Raw genomic sequence first — 18,281 nt, 5'->3', positions numbered from 1 at the left:
GGTGTCTTATTTACATTTTGTGAGAATAAATATAGAAAGTAAATCACACAGCCACACACTTGTGGAAATCTAAAAATATACTTTGGTGTAGAATCCATATCTCCTCATTTCCAGCCTCCTGCTTTATTTCACTTCACAAAGTGTAAAGCTGAGTCCTTAGAGACTATAAATTTGAATTTACTACAATCTCCTTTTACGGACGAAGTGAACCAAGGCCCAAGATTAGGCGACCTGCTTAAGGATGCACCCCTAATTTTAGCGTAAAGCTAGGACTTTTGCATTCCAGACTGCTTGCAACAGGCCTTAATGTACTATTATCCTCCAGTATTTATTAAAATAGACCTGATTTTAAATTTTCTTTATTTTTATATTTTCTTTAATAATATCTAATAATTTTGGGCAGGCCGATAATATTACTTTGGACCCAGGATACAATGTATGAATGAAGATTAGATTTTTAAGAAGTATATAATATGTAAATAATGACAGTGTATGAGAAATATTACATCTGTGATTTTCGACATACCAGAAAGAAAGAATAGGGTCTCATCAGCAGCAGTTCACCACAGATGAGAACCACCCGAAGGGCTCTTCAAAAATAACCCCCCTCACCAGCCACAGACACAGATTCTGATGAGCTTGTGGCAGACAAGATTAGTGTCCGGTAAACATTCAGTGTAAGTAAGCAGAGCGAATGTGAAACTTACTGGGTTTTGCTACAGTTCTAGTTAATAGACTGTTTTTTTTTTTTCTTTCTCAAGTTTTTCTATGTAATATGGTACATGGGTTATAAAGCAAGCACTCTGAAATAGAATTCTTATCAAGTTTTAACAGCAACTCTTTAGTTCTCTAGATTTTGAAATCCTTGAGGGTAAGCAACAGTTCTTCCTTCCATCAGCATACTGTGGTTGCGGGCGTATGAGGAGCTCAGCAAGGTGTCCCCACCCTCTGGTGCGCGTGTGCTGAGGAGCTGGGCTTCCTCATCTTCGTGCCCAGTGGTGATACACCTGCTGGTACACGGTGACAGCTCAATGAAAGTCTGTTAGCGGAATTCTTAGAAACCATATATTAGAGGATGAAAGTAGTAAGTTTACGAACGTCTCTTAAATTTATCATATTTAAAGGCACACGAAACATTTTCTAATTTAAAGTCTGGTGGAAAGAGGACCACAGTGACATAAAGGGAAACTGAGTTTTAATCCTACCAGTGACACTCTAGCTGTTGTCTTGGGGTAAATTATTTAAAACCCAGGATCTCATTTCCAGTAAGGTTAGATAGTTGGACTAGATGATCTTTAGGGTTTCCACCAAGTTTTTTTTTTTTTTTAAAGATTTTATTTATTTATTTGAAAGAGAGGGAGAGAGAGAGAGAGTGCACAAGCAGGAGGAGTGGAGAGGAGAAGGGAGAAACAGACTCCCACTGAGCCGGGAGCTTGACTCAGAGCTCAATCCCAGGACCCTGGGATCATGACCTGAGCCGAAGGCAGACACTTAACCAAATGAGCCACCCAGACGCCCCAGGGTTTCCACCAAGTTTGAAAATCTATTATATACAAATGCTTAATAATCACTTGTAAAAGTCAAAACAGCAAGGACTTTAAAGTTTACAGAGTTGCTGTAAATACAGAAGCCCACTTTCAGTTTAAGAATGAGAATCCGAATCTCCCAGAATACAACCGCAGCCTTCCTTCAAGTTCACAGAACCAATCTTAGCAAATGCTTACTTCCTTCATCGCTTCAGATCTCCCCTTTTTCCAGTTTACTTACAAAATGAGTTCTAGGTTGCTTACAACCAAACACATTGTTCACAATAAAGCTACATCTCTAAAATGAGGGGAAAATGTGAGGGAGGGTGAGATGGGGTTGCTGGAAGAACGAAAGATCGGGAACGGAAGACAGAGAGACAGACCAAAATGTGCGGAGGCAGCAGCAATTAGGGGTGCGGCTGGTCCTCCAACTGCTTCCCTGTAGCATGACAACCTTCTTTAACAGAAGGAATCGTGCCAAATCCTACTAGAAACTTCTCCTAGCATTGAATTCCTGGGTGGAATTTATCAAGGAGATCTTTATTAAACATAAAACTCAAACCCAGACATTTTACATACACAGCCTCTTCTGCTCTTGACCCTTTTACATAAGTCTGGGACATAAAGACTTAATGTTCAGTAGTCTATAAGGTTCATGCAAACAGGGATTTTTGTCTGTTTTATTCACTGATGTACACTCCCTGTGCTTAGAACAGTTCCTGGCACATAGGAGGCACTTAGTAAGTATTTTATCAGTTGTGGTTCTATAAGAATATTTCTGTAAGGTCACAAATTTATTTCATCAGGGAATGTGGCTCTTTGGTGATCTGACTGGATATAAAAGTAAAGCTTAGAAAAAGCAGGAGTTGAACTGTTAGTGTGCACCAAGCTAATGATTCCTAAATCCGGCTCCCTAGAAATAAAGATTCCCAGACTCAGCCCCAGCCCTCTAACACGATTTCAAAGTATACGTCTAATTTTTAAAAGCTCTCCTACCCATAAATTAAATGTTTGAGAATCATAGTCTTAGAAAAATATCAATGGCTGCAAGGCAGACAATTCAGGATTGGGTATAATGGGTAAGAACAGAACGTGAAAATATGGTCATGATTTAAAAGAAATCCATATGTTACAGACACCAAGGCTGTAGGAACAAAGTTTTTATTTTTTGGAGAAATTCAAGAGCTTGAATTATATTTTTACCAAATGTACCTAAGGAATATATCAAATATGACCAGTGTGACTAAGGAACTAAATGTTTAATTTTATTCAATTTTAGCTAGTTTAAATTTAAGTTTAAATAGTCACATGTGCTAAGGGCTATCATACTGGACAATGAAGTTCTAGGTAATCTAAGCTGCACCAATAATTGAAAAAAGCTTCACAATTCATAAATGGAGCAAAAAGAAAACATTTCATGAAGAGATGTTGAGGCTAAGATCATTAACTTTTAATATGATAGAGATTTAAAAATTACAAGATAAAAAAGGTGAACAAAACAGTTTAGTAAGCAAAACAACTTAAAAATTATTTAAAAACCATCCATATTGAGAAAATTTTACAGATTAAATTTTCCCCTCCAACACTTCATTTTCATTTTTATTGACCATGGTAACCTATTAACTTTGTGTGGTTTCAGAGCCCCCTGGATGAAACCAGCCTAACAACAGCAAAACCAAAAGTAAGAAAGAAAACATTTTCCCACATCTGAGATGTCATTATGAACAAACATAAACGCATCCTGCAGACATTGAACCTCATGTTCAATACTCAAAATTTATAATAAAATAAATGTACTCATTGAAATCTTATTAAATATTTAATCTAAGTCCTTTACCCAATTATAATCTTGTGAGGTAATCTGCAATTTCTCACCAGTCATCTTTGACAATACAATCACCTTTAGCATCACAACTTACTATGAAAAGGGACTTTGTGTATTTTTTTCTAACAGAAGGAAATTTAACACAAAAGACTAGTTATTTGAATTCAATTTCCATCTAAATGTCTAAAATGCAATATAAAATATACTGTTCAATAAGTAAATACCAAATAGTAAACTCATTGTAGGTAATGGTTATAATGTATATTTATGGTTGCTGGCAAAGTATTAAAATGTCAAGAGTTAACATTTCAACATACATTTAAGATTAACAAGCTGAATAAAACATGTTAAAAAAATAATAAACCTAGCTTTTATGACCTCTGTAAATAAAATAAAACAGAAACAATGTATTAAAAAAATTATACTGGGAAAACTAATCTATCTGAAAACAAAATCCAGAGGAAAAAAATACTTACAAATTCAAGTTTACCATCAATAGAATAGGCTTTTTGTAATGTAATAAAATCTACACTCCCTTCAAATTTTAACAATTCTTTCATTTAACTTACATATTATAGTTACTTAGACTGAACTGTGAAAGTCTTAAAAGGTTCGGGACTATATATTTGTCTATTTTCTCTGATATTTACAAGATAAAATTTACAGGGTAAACAAAATACTTATCATCTTCCAGAAAAAGCTGCTGGAACAGGAGTTCCTTTAAAGTTCTAATTGTTGTTGAAGAAACACAAGTTGTTTAATGAAGACATATATATATAAAAAGAAAGCAGGTATCTGCTATCGTTCTCAAGTTTTTAAAGATTTTATTTATTTATTTGACAGAGACAGCCAGCGAGAGAGGGAACACAAGCAGGGGGAGTGGGAGAGGAAGAAGCAGGCTCCCAGCAGAGGAGCCCAATGTGGGACTCGATTCTGGAACGCCAATATCACGCCCTGAGCTGAAGGCAGATGCTTAACGACTGAGCCACCCAGGCGCCTCCCTCAAGTTTTAGCTCAAGAAAGAGCTTCAGAAGAAACCTGTGTAAGGTCAGGACAAAGGAAGCCTGGAAATTTTGGTGCTAATCCTCATCTTGGTCATTCCAATTATCCCTTCATTTTTATTTTAAATATTATAAAATTAATACATTGATATATATCCAGTGTAGAAAGTGTTTTCACCATACAGACAGAAATAAAATGAGTCATCCAAAATTTCACCACTCCTACATAATTCTGACATGTTTTTAGAAGTCCATTTTAATAGTTAAACTTTCTACATGTATAATGTTTGTACTTTACTTTTTCTTTCCTATCATACTGACTTAAGTCTTTCAACAGAATTACAAAATCTGTAATTTTATTCATTGAATACACACTTGTAAAGTCCTTCTATGTGTACATACAGTATTTAATTATTACATAGTATTCCATTGTATTAATAGACCATAATTCCCTTAACCATTTCTCTTCATGATGGGTATTTAGAACATCCATGTAAATTAATCAGGTGTAATTCCAGGAGCATTTGATGCTCCCTGCTACAAAATCCTGACAGTATGCTCATATAATCAAAATTCTTAAAATCTAGTAATATCATCTGTCAGGTTCTATATGTCCTAGATCAAAGTTAAACCCTAAATTTTATCAGTTTTGTCTTAACAAATTGTCACCACCTAGTGGCCGAAAAAGGAATCCCTCCTGGTACAAAGGTGACTAAGTCAAAGGATCTGGGTTCTAGTCCCAACTCGATTTTATGTTAGCTAGAATCTCTTTGGATTTTAGTTGTTTTTTTAAAAATATCTGAAATGTGAATAATAATTTCGTGTTTTACCTATCACAAGGCTCAAAGGGATATTGTGGATGAAAACAACCTTATAATTTAAACACTATCTGAAAATAAAACATTATGATGTATAATAATGGCAATTTAAAAACTGTCAAGTGTAATATAAATACCAACTATTTTAGTAGTATTACTACTATATATACTTTTAAAGCACAACAGTATACATGGGAAAAATTATATACCTTTCTCCATTTTGATTTCTCACGTTATACAAAAACATAACCAGAGGGAAATGAGTTTCAACACTGACATTAACAGAGAGACAGAATGCAGTACTATGAGTTTGCTTACATTCTGCACAATGGACACTCCCCACATGTTAATAAAACAAGAAGACAGGATAATCCAGCATTATTAAAAATTTTCTCAGGATACAAGATTTGAAACAACAGTTTATTATAGTAACTACATTGTCAACAATCAGAAAGTGATTTAAAGTCGCTACTTTACTGCTCATGTTTCCTCTAACTTTTATCATACTCTCTGTAGAGTGGTATAAATACATAAAATTAAATAAATGAGCTTTCTAATGCCTGATATTCTTAATGTACAGAGTGAGGATTCACAAATGTCTCCAAGAGACACACCGGTGTTTCTGGACCATCTCCTCTGTATCTGACCCCAGGACTAGGATAGGTAGTGAACTTTTTGTCTATTCTTCCCATCTAACCAAAGTTAATCTATTTTTTTCCATTAAGAAAAGCAATATATTTCCACTAATGACTAGAAAACTAAGAATTTGTTTTCACAGCTAACTCCTGCAGTTGACTATCATGTCCTTCAGTATAAACCTTATTCATCTTTGTGTTCCCTAAACCTGGAAAGAGTGTGTGTGTTAATTGCCATCATTCTCTTGGATCTATCTTGCCACCTTGCTATTCTGGCCTTCAGACTGGCCTGCCCTCTACCACATTATCAGCATAAGCTTTCTGAAATGCACGTCATTCTCTGTTTGTAATCTGATAATCCTCGGGGGCTGGAGTGCATGCTAAACTAGTATATCCTGAGAGATTCTGATGTGCCCTTCCTTTCTTCCATGAATGTGTTTCCCTTTGTCTACCAGTAGTATTTTTACTTATTCTTTAAAATTCGGTTGGAGAGTCCTCTCAGATTCTAAGAAGCAGTCCCTAACTCTCCCAAATATCTACTTGTCTTTCCTCACTGCTCACACTGTATGTACCTTATATACACTTTCATAATACACTGTATTAGAACACTAACTTACTTCTGTATCTCCCTCATTAGGCTGCAAAATTTTTGATAGTTTTCTTAGTACTCCAAGACTTAACATTTTTATTAACCATTTGGAGATCAAATGGGTGGTTCCATTAGGTCAATAAGACAAGCAAATAACAACCACAACAAAAACATCCCCACAGGACTAGAATGCCATTTCCTCTCTGCATTAAGAATTAACCCATGTAAATGGGGCGCCTGGGTGGCACAGCGGTTAAGCGTCTGCCTTCGGCTCAGGGCGTGATCCCGGCGTTATGGGATCGAGCCCCACATCAGGCTCCTCTGCTGTGAGCCTGCTTCTTCCTTTCCCACTCCCCCTGCTTGTGTTCCCTCTCTCACTGGCTGTCTCTATCTCTGTCAAATAAATAAATAAAATCTTAAAAAAAAAAAAAAAAAAAAAAAAAAAAAAATTTAAAAAAAAAAAAAAAAAAAAAAAAAAGAATTAACCCATGTAAAGAATCCCACACACAAAAAAGGAGGTAATAAACTAATGTTTTGTCATAGTATAAGACATCAAGGATCATGTGTACTTTGGGGTACATGTTTAATGCTACAGAACCGTTCCGGAAGATTTATGTTCAGTGACTAGTTAAATAACTAACAATACCGGTAATAAGACCAAATTACTTTGCATCTGCACTTCTGTGGTCTCTTTCACATCTCAAACTAGGAAAGATGCCTTCTTACAGAAGTTAATCAGCCCAACTTGCAAATTCTAAAAAAATACCCTTTTTACTTTCCCAGCTTTTTATATTCATAAAATGTAAATGTATGTAAATATTTTAATATGGCTTTGTCATAAATTTCAAGTTTTAATCATTTTATAATGTAATCATCTACAAAGCTTCCAAAAGTAAATTTTGGTGTTATAAATTCAATGGAGTTTTGATAAAATACTGACTATATTACTGATCGCTTTATAAATAAGACTATCTTTTAATAAGGTTCTCTTGGTACTTCAGAAAATAATTAATACCTCCATAACATGGTAAAAGGAAAGCAAAGTAAGTTCCAGATGAATCAAAGAATTACATGTAAAAAAAAAAAAATCACATTATAGAAAACCAGTAGAAAGTCTATTTGAATATTTACCCAAGTTCTAGAGACTTTCTTAAACTGAGACCTTATTTGGAAAAGAAAAATCGTAAGAGGAAAGACTAATAGACAACCAAGAAAAGCTTTCCTGTGTTAAAATACAACAAAATCAGAAGAAAATAACAAATTAAGTGCAAATTAATTACCTTATTTTTAGCCAATTTTTTTCAAGACAATTATTATTCAGTGAGGATGTAGTAAGATGGACATTCTAATAGGGGTGGTAGAAGTATTAATGGGTAAAATTTTTTCGTGACAGGAATCTGACAATCTGTATTAGAATTCTTAAAATTGTCCGGTTAAATTGAATGGGACAATCATGGGCTTTGAAATGAAGTAAACCTTGATTCAAAATCCTTATTAGCTCTCTGACCTTACAGTAGTCCCCACAGTCTCTTTTCAGAGATGAATAAGATGAAGTTGCTGAGGGATCTGGGGAATGGCAGTTACAGGTCAACGTGATAAGGTCTTCAACCCATTCAAAGATTTTCTACTTTTTTATGTATGAAGATTTTGCAATTTTATTTGAAAGCAATTCCTTATTCTAATCTTTTCTTTTCCCACTGTCCTCATATCAGTTCAGGATTTCGTTACCTTACGATGATAAATTCAGTAACTAGTTTTCCTGAACCCAACTTTGCATCTCTTCACTTAACGCTTCTGCCAGATTAGTTTTCCTGACACAAAGTTCTAATAAGCTGTAGGACTCAAAGACCTTCTTTGATCATCCACAGAAGAAACGACAGAGGGAACCCAAAAAGAATTTGAGATACCTAGAATGAGCCAAGTATTTGACCAACATCACCTCCCAGCAAAACAAATGTTGTACAGTTATTCCTACTTTCCAGGAGAGGCAGCAGAGAAGCAGTGCGGGTAACACATGGTGGTAACAGGGCAGACGTCACATTTGAACCCATGTTTGTCACTATGCCATCATGCTCTGGAGTCTCTTAGCCCAGCTATCAGGGTCAACAAGGCATTTTCGTCAGACAACAAGCTCTCCACTAAGGCCATCTAATGTCTAGACAAAAACAGAGGCTACTTTTCCTACTTCATATCATTCTCTATGCCTAGACCTCCACACTACTATAGTTAAAATTTTCTTTAGGTGTGCATCTCAAATCTCAAATGCCACTGTATTTGATCACATGCATTTGAACTCTGCTTCGTCTGAGTCCCTGTGGTAATTACTTACATCATCAATTCACTGATCAGTTTCTGCCACTCATTATAAATTTCCTAAGCATCTGCTCTGTGCCAGGTATTGTGATGCGTCCCGGGAAATGGTAATAAATATACACGATCATCCTCTTCACAGGGCTGTCAGTCACACGGCTTCAGGGCACCCATCACAGGCTTGCTGGCATTACAGTTATCATTGTAACTACCTCACGGACTCTTCCGGGTTGTCAGCAGTTGTGACACAGACCCTTTTTTATTTATCCGTGTGTCCCTTTGAGCATTTAACATCACCTGGCACAAAACAGGAACTTAGAAAATATTTGCTACGTGATTGAATGACGGACTGCCATACACTCCCACATTTTGAATTCTATCATTTTATATTACATTTTGACTGTATATGCTACCTTAATCGTGGCAATAGTAGTTTAAATATTTATAAAACTTAAGCTAACTAAAATAGTTTAAAAACTGAAATGAAGAATCTCTTAATTGAAAATTAAGAATGAAATTCTCAAATTATGTTATTATCAGAAAGAAAATAAAGTTTCAGGAGCTGCTGTTTAATATTTTTGAAACCCTTAATATGTAAACTCTATTTGAAACTATGATGAGGTCAAGTGATATACAAGTATTTCTAAATAATATTCCAAGTAAAGTTCAACGTATAGAAATAGACCAAATTGAAAGAAATTTAAATTACCAACATTTAAAGGTCTTACCTACTAATATTCTATTCTTCTTGATGCCACTTTTTACTTCATCATCGATCAAATCTGTCAGCACTTGACACATTACATTGATTGATTCAAGGTGTTCTGGGCAGTCATTAGATATTTTAAATCTGTCAAACCATACATTGGAGATTCCTCCTTTCATAGGAGTATATGGCCTGTTTAAAACCAAAAAACCAAACAAGAAACAAAAAAGAAAAAAACAAAGGAAAAGGGAATGTTATTAAAATGGATGTTTCAATTTCTAAACACTAGTGTTGAATAATTTCAATTTCCTCCAAGTTTTATAAGTTAGAGTTCATACTGAAACCAGCCTCATGCACACTGTATTAACTTGCCTATACTCACACTGATCCCATTAACATTTCCTAATAACAACTCATCATCTTTCCCTATTCTCTCCATCTTTTCAGATTCATAAACTCTCCAGAGAATTCCTATGAACAAAGGAATTATATATATATAACATAGAATTATATAATTAATGTATATAGTGTACATGTGTTTATTTTTTTCTGCTCAACTTAAATGACTAATTGATCAGGTCTACCACTTTTTTTTTCAACTTCTGTTTTGATTTACTTTAGTCCCTTCCCCCCCCGTTAATGTAGGAGCAATATTTTAGTATTCATAGCCAACCGAATAATGTTGCAATGTTTTGTCCCTGCAAAAAGTTTCATATCTCAAGAGTGGAAAAAAATGATTCACCAAAATGCTTTTAAAAGGTGGTTAATTTGTAGCACTTAAGTATGAAAAGAGAAGTTAATAATTTAGGAGCTTTCTTAATCACATCCAGATCATCCTTAGAATGAGGGCTCAATTTTTTTTTTTTAAATCAAGAGTTGAAACTTCTATCTTTTTTTGGTCTTCTCAAGAACCTTGAAATGAGAATTTAATGGGGTACAAATAATCTTTGGAAGCACTCATCAAACCGCTATTCCCTACTGTTTGCATCATTTGGTTCTCAAACTGGGTGCCTCGTTGGACTTATCTTTTGTGCGATAAGATGTTCTGAAATGGGTGCTCTGTTGAAGAAAACTGATCTTACAAAATGCTTTATGTTTACATATGAGGTGGGATGGTTATAGTATTAGTGAATCTTAACCCATTCATTGTATATTCCTACTCTGGAATGCTCTGTTAAAGTGAGCAGGTGTGTGTATACAGCAAGGTATTCCAAATGTTCTGTTTGAATCAATTACAATGGGGTTAAGGGCTCCTGTGTTCATGTTCTATGTTGGTAAGGGTAAATGAAGGGGAACGAAAACAATCTTAGATATTCCTGTAAGCAAACAAAGAGGTATAGCAGGATACAGAAGATAAACAAGCAGAACGAAGGTTTTCCAAAGACGAGGGCTGTAGGAAGGTTCAATCAAAGAAACTGTTTTCCACGAGCAAAGTGTGCTTTCCCCCTTACGTGACTGAAAACAGGATTTATATACTATGCAAGAAAGCCCTAGAAAACACAACCAGTGCTAAAAGTATCCATCATAATTTCAAAGAAATCTAAACCAGTGCTGACCACAGATGCAGAGCTCCTTCTATATTTACCACTTTGCCCATCTCAGAGTTAGCTGTATACGCTCACCCTCCAAAGTCAGTGAAATAAAAGTATGAAATGTACAGGTGGAAGGGGAAAAAAAGAGGGCTGAAAGACACCAACTGAGACCTAACAGTGCCTCACTGTATGTTCTCTAGTGAAAAACATATGTTCTCTAGGGAAAAACCAAGCAGAACCTCAGCAATCCCAAAGAGCTAGAAATATTTAATTCTTATTCTCTCATCCACTGTTACCAAAAGGACTCCACAAAACCTGCCCTTGAGTAGCATCCACTCTATGGGACCAAATGGGTGGTACTGGAGAAAGCAGGAGAACTAATTTTTCTATATTGATCATACCACTCCAAAATAAATGGACATCCATTGGCGCCTGGAAATCGAGAAGATTATATTTGGAAAGTTTCTCAGAGAAACTGAAAGCAATCTGAAAACAACAGCTCATCTACAGAGGATCTTATTTATTTACTAAAATAGAAGAATGTTATAAATATTACTTTGCAACATCTTTCTAAAATTTGAATGTATATTTTGAATATCCCCATAAGACAGGACATAAAAACCTAAATCTTCCTCTGGTTTACAAAGATATATGAAATTCTGGAAAGATGGGAAATTATGTGTGTGTGTGTGTGTGTGCTGTTTTGATGCTTTTCAGATAAATCTTATTCTGTGCACTACTCCTTCTCTCCATTGCTCCTCTCTTCTCCTACTCTCCCCATATCCTGCCCTTCACAGTAGGTAAAACATGTTTAGGATCTGGAATATATCCTTGAATGTTTTTTTTGCATGTATATTAAAACATGCATTTTTATAGGATATTTTTTTAGAGCACTATTTGCTTTCCTGATGGGCATCGTGCTTTTCTCCCTTAACAGTAACGTATGGATATCCTTCCTGATACAGTTTGAACCCATCCTTTTAAATGGCTATATAATACTATATGATAAAATGTCCCACAGTTTCATTAGCCATTCCCCTACTAATGGGCATTTATTTGGTACGCAGGTTTTAGCCACTAAACAGTGCTGCATTAAACATATCTGCATACATGTTTTTTTTTTTTTTACTGGGACTTTTACTCCTGTGGAACAGTCCAAGAAACAGGACTACTGGATTGAAAGATATTAATTTTGATCTTATTAGATGCTTCAAAGTTGCTACCATTAAGGCTATAAATTTCACTTTTGTGCAAGAAAGGAGAACATCCTTTTGTCCACAGCCCTAACAGCAATAGCTGCTAATATCCTTTAAAATATTACCATTTAAGGGTATCAACTAGTTTTAAGTCAACTTCCTTGAAGTATAATTTACATACATAAAAGTACACATTGAAGTATGTAGGTCCAAGACCTGCCAATATGATCATCTCCACGATGACACAGAACATTCCCTTTACTTCAGAAAATTCCACCCTGCCCCTTTGCCAGCAATTCTCATTCAACTGCCCCAGGCAACCATGGAGTGATTTTTATCACTATAGATTAGTGTTTCCTGTTCTAGAACTCTACATAAATGGAATTACCTATTGTATCATTTGCTATTTTTTTCTATTGTGGTTTTGATTTTTCTCCTAGTAGTTTAGAAGAGCACTTGGTCTATAATTGATACTTAAATAGTTGTCATTTGTATTTCAAGTATTTTTTTAATCTATTTTTACATATTGACACTACGTAGTTATGGTGTCTTTTCAAAAAATCAGATAAAAGACATTGCATTTGATACAATCTATCCTTAAAAAAAAGCAACTAAAATTTCTAGGTCTCCTGATTTAAGAGGCTCTTCCTAATCTATACATTTTTACACATGGAATTCCAAAATTTTCTTCTAAGATTGTTGTTTTCATTTTTAGATTTAAGTCTTGAAATTACCTGGCATTTATTTCACACATGAAGTGCCATTAAGGGTTCAAGTTCATTTTCTCCCACATGGATAGTCAATTGTGTCTGTACTATTACTAACAGAAAAAAAAATCTTTCACAAAAGTGAAATTCCACCTTTGCCATATATTTAATTTTATAGTTCTGAGTTATCTAGTCTCTCTCAGCCTAAATTCTGTGAAAGAATGAAGCCCTGATTCCTAACACATACACTATATACAATAAGTGGGCTTCTCTCCAATGCATCTAGAATGGTACCTAGTTCTGTATTATCCTTGGGAAAATCAAGAAAACAGTAACTGCAGTCATTTCCCGAGCTCTGTGATTCTGGTTGAGAAAAGTTCTATTTCGTTCTACTGAAGTATTTAAATATCCTTGTGTTAGGATGATACTGACCTTACTGAAGCAGCTTTAATGTGAGTTCTCAAGTTGAGTAATGTTAGTTACTCTCTCCTTACCATCATCAAAACCAGACTCTTTTTCAGACTCATCCTGCCTATTCTCAGGCATCCATTTGTTTTTATCTAAGAAATTAATCACATATTTAGTAATTTAAAAATAATTTCAAAGCTTTTTCCCTAAACGTCCTTGTGGAGTTTTAACTAATATTGCATTATTGTCTGGGAATTAACATTTTATGACATAAAACTAACAGGACCGAAGATTTTTGCAGACTGAGCTCTTCCTAGGATCTGCCACATTCATATGGGGCTTCTCTTGCATTGCTCTTCAGGCTTTCAAGAGGTGCAGAAAGGATAAAATTCTGCATCAGATTTCTACTAGGACTCCAAAGAACCTACTTTCTCCCTCATTCCTCCAGGCCTTCTGACCTCAGAAGCTGCTTGGCTCAAGAGAGGTAAATAAATTGGAATCAGAAGGGGAGAGAACACAGAAAGCATTCAAGCCTCCCATCTCCCAGAATCCCTTTCTCAGGATTAACTTTCTTAAAGTACTCTGGAAATGAAAGCAGGTGCTTTCCACTAGTATTAATGTCAGTGTCAGACAAAATGAAATCCCAAACTGCATTCAATTTGTCATCGAAATCACAATGTTCTGAATGAAAACTGAATATACAGCACTCACTTTAAAGCCTGAATTAGACTGTTACTCTTTTGAATTATTTCTACATCCCTCTTCATTTTATTCTGCTATTTCTCTAAGTATTTATTTGTCTGTCTAAACACTTAAATAAGGATGATATCATAGGCTAAAATATGAATCATTCTGGGAACTCAGCCATTAATAGAAAAAAATGACACTCACTAACTTCTGGTCTTTGACAGTGCCTTACTTAATCAGACATAGATGCTCCACGGAGGTGGACTCCTGACGTAAATTTCATGAATCTAGGAGTTTTTTGTTCTCAATTCTCTAAGAGAATTACAATTTGTTCAAAGGAGATAATTGAGAAAATTTAATGAGATAAAGAATAATTTAGAACTTTTTTAAGGAAACATAATGAAGAATGTGTAATTCTCTTACTACGTTAGAATAACCTTTAGAGAAAGCATAAAAATAAGACTTTAAAAACAGCTAAACAAACTGGCACATATGTTATACTCATTTACCTTTTCCCTCAAATAAATCACTTTATTAGCTAGTATAAAACAGCTCAGACATTACCACAATAAATAAATATGCTTGGCAAAGAACATCTGTGTGGCTCCTAAGTCAATATCAATCAATCAATCAATCAAACACACTGGTAAAAGATTAAGCTGGAATAAAATGTCCAAGGCTAAAACACAAAAGAGTTGACATTCAGCTTGATACCGAGCTCTGTTTTGATCTGTGTTCTCTAAAAGTCATAAAATCAGAAGGTCATTCATAACCTTTAAGATGACATCACGTGGCTCCAGTCTTCCTCTGTGTCATTTCATAGAACCTCCCCAGCAATCACCAGGTCCAGGCACATTTCCCTCTTGTTTTTCTTCAAACACGACGGCCTCATTATTGATCTAGGGGCTTGGCATCTGATGTTCTCTCTATTTGGAATGCTCTGTGCCACACTTCTGCATGGTGGGCTTCCACGGATCATTTAGGTCTCAGCTCAAATGTCCCCTCCTTAGAGAAGTCTTCTTTGACCCTACAATTTAAAGTGTATCTCCCTTCTACCCTAAAACACACACACACTCTCTCTCTCTCTCTCTATTCCACTATTTATCAGAATTTATCACTATTTGAAATGAATATATTTAGTTACTCTTATATTTTCCATTTATCTTTTCCAAAGCAATACCCTCAGTGCCAAGGACAAGTATCTGTTGAATGATGAATGTCAATAATCATTTGTGTCACTAGAAATAATTTGGGCCAGCTGGAAATAAGAGAACATCTAATATTGGTCTATTTTGCTTTGAATATCTTTTGACTTTAATTTGTGTAAAATCCATATTGTGATTTCTAGGAAAAGGTCCAATTTTTCCTTTGTTGCTTTAAAAAAACAAACATGTTTCTAAGATAAGTCTTTACCTACTAATAGGTATTTAAGTGTGCTATTTAAAATAATTACCAAAGAAGTAAAACTATTTCTTCAGAATAGCTGTTTTTAGTAGGTTCCTTACCAGTGAAGTCTACTTGAAGTACAGATCTACTGGTATCAGGAGAGTGATCTTCCAATATTGTGCTTCAACTAGGAATCGAATTTCAAGCGACAGAGTAAAAACGAATCCACTATTATCTATACCTAAATCAAAAGTACCAAACCCTGTTCTGAAATACATTTAATAAAAAATATAAACATACACTTTACTGGAAAAATAGAAATCAAAAAGTAGAGGCACTATGCAAATCTTATTATTGTTAGCATTTTTCAAAACACCAAGAGCAATTTATATCATCATACAAGTTATTAATTGGCTTGTTAAAAAATTGCTATTATTTTTAAAATGGAAATTCTAATAGTAAGCCCAAACCAAGGAAACCTCTAATTACAAATACAACTAAAGTATGCTTTAGAAACAAAAATCTTTATTGAGCACTTCAATTAAATAGAGTCCAAATTAATAATGAAAAAAATGAAGCAATATTTTCCATTTAAATCAACACAGCAAGTTAATTGTTGACTTTTACTTAATATGCCCCAACTTAGCTGATTAAAAACATCTATTAAATAGGGCTGAGGAAAAGGAATACCTTAGAGTCAAAATGGCAATTTACAATTTAATCAAAACATACTGAATGCTGTAATACCACAACTTGGTAAATATAATAGACTACTGTCCTCCTCTTAAGCTCTTTAAAATATGTATGACTATTGAAAACAGAAACTATAACTGTGTTTTGATAGAGTTTTCAATGTATGTAAATGAAATACATACAGCAGGCATAAGAGAGCAGGGGGAGATATAGGAAACTATATGGTTGCATGCTTCCTACATTTCTTTTTTTTTTTTTTTTTTTTTAAGATTTTACTTATTTATTGAACAGAGAGAGACACAGTGAGAGAGGGAACACCAGCAGAGCGGGAGAGGGAGAAGCAGGCTTCCCACTGAGCAGGGAGCCTGATGCGGGGCTCAATCCCAGGACCCTGGGATCAAGACCCGAGCCGAAGGCAGACGCTTAGCAACTGAGCCACCCAGGCGCCCCTGCTTCCTACATTTCATGTCAAGTAAAAATCTAATTAGGTAAAAGGTTTGCTATATATCTTGTAAACCCTAGAACAATTGAGGAAAAATAAAAATAGGTCAAACGGAATATAACAAAATTCAAATTACCCACAAAGATGGCAAAGGGACAAAGAGAAACAAAGAGCTGTAGACTTAAGGGCAAACATTACCACTAATTACATTAAATGTAAATGGTCTAAACAAATCACTTAAAAGAAACTACCACATTAGTTAAAGAGAAAAAACAAAGCTCAAATACACGATGTCTGTAAGAAACCCACTTTAAATATAATGATATAGATTGGCTAAAAGTAAAAAGATGAAAAAAAGACATACTATATTATTATTTGTTGTGAGTACATAAAAATGCATTTAGTTTTAGTATCTCGTTCTTACATCCGGCTGTCTTCCTAAATTCACTTATTTCTAGTAGTTTAGTAGATTCCTTATGATCTTTGTGTAAACACTCATCTCACCTGGGAATAAAGGCATTGTTACTTTCTCCTCTTCAACCTTTATTCTTTTTATTCATCATCTTGCCTTATTGCTTATTATGCTTGTTTGAACTTCCATACATTGTTGAACAGAATCAAGGACCTCCTTCTGGCCCAGCATTGGGGCTCTCTGCTCAGCAGGGAGTCTGCTTCTCCCTCTGTCCCTCACCCCATTGGCACTTTCTCTCTCTCAAATAAATTTTAAAAATCTTTAAGAAAAAGAAAAGGACCTCCTTCTGTGTAATCTTTAAGGGGAACCATTCAGTATTTCACCATTAAATATGATGTTAGTTACAAGTTTTTATCTATGCACCTTTTATTATGTTAAGGAAATTTCATTCTTTATCTAATTAGCTGAGAGTTTTCTTTATGAACTGGTTAAATGCTTCTTCCATATCCTTTGAAATAAACATGTTTCTTAACCTTTCATTTTGTTAACACAGTGATTACACTGATGGATTTTCAAATGTTAAGCTAACTTTTCATTCCTGGGTAAACCCCATCTGGTCATAATGTATTGTCCGTTTTACGTGTAGCTAAATTTGATTTGAATTTAAAATTCAGGAATTTTACATATGTGTCCATGAGGGTACTGATTTGTAGTTTTCTTGAATGTCTTTGTAAAATTTTGTTATCAGAGTTATACTGGTCTCTTAATAACATGTTAGGAAATGCTTCTGTTTCCTGAGTTTGTGTTATTTCTTACTTCAGTGTTTAATAAAATTTACTAGTGGAATTATCTGGACCTGAAGGTTTCTTGTGTAAAAGTTCTGATAATGAATTCAATTTCTTTCATAATAGTGAGGGTATCCTGATTTTTGTTTTATTTTTATGTCAGTTTTGGTCATTTGTGTTTCTCATGGAATTTGTATCTTTTCCCTAATTGTTCAACTTTATTAGCATAAAGTTGTTCATGATAGTTCTCTTTATTGCCTTTAGGATTTGTGTTGATATCCTTTATTTAATTTCCTATTTAGAAATATGTTGTTAATTTCCAAATATTTGGGAGTATTCTAGATATCTTATTGCTACTGATTTCTAATTTCATTCCATTCTTGTCACAGAAAATATTCCATACAATCTCAGTCTTTTGATACTCATTGGTACTTATAGCATGGTCTTCCTTCTATATAATCTCTTGGTGACTATCCTACAAACTTTTTTTGTATAGGGTTCTATAAATGTCAATGTTCAAGGTAGTTTTAGTACTAATACTAATCAAATTTTATATCTGGTTAGCCATTCTTTTTCTAAATTGTTCTATTAGATCCTGAAGAATGAGTATTAAAATCTTCAAC

General features: G+C 34.5%; 1 protein-coding gene across 1 annotated transcript in view; it reads right to left on the bottom strand.

Annotated features, from left to right (window-relative positions):
* LYPLAL1 (lysophospholipase like 1) overlaps window positions 1-18,281 on the bottom strand; it is a 37,885-nt gene that overhangs the window by 6,871 nt on the left and 12,733 nt on the right. The window contains exon 3 of the mRNA XM_002923089.4: window positions 9,433-9,602. Coding sequence (XP_002923135.1) covers window positions 9,433-9,602 — 170 coding nt within the window. The remainder of the gene's footprint in view (window positions 1-9,432; window positions 9,603-18,281) is intronic.

This window comes from Ailuropoda melanoleuca, chromosome 8 (genome assembly GCF_002007445.2).
Source record: "Ailuropoda melanoleuca isolate Jingjing chromosome 8, ASM200744v2, whole genome shotgun sequence".
NCBI lineage: Eukaryota > Metazoa > Chordata > Mammalia > Carnivora > Ursidae > Ailuropoda > Ailuropoda melanoleuca.
This window is presented reverse-complemented; position numbering and strand designations above follow the sequence as displayed.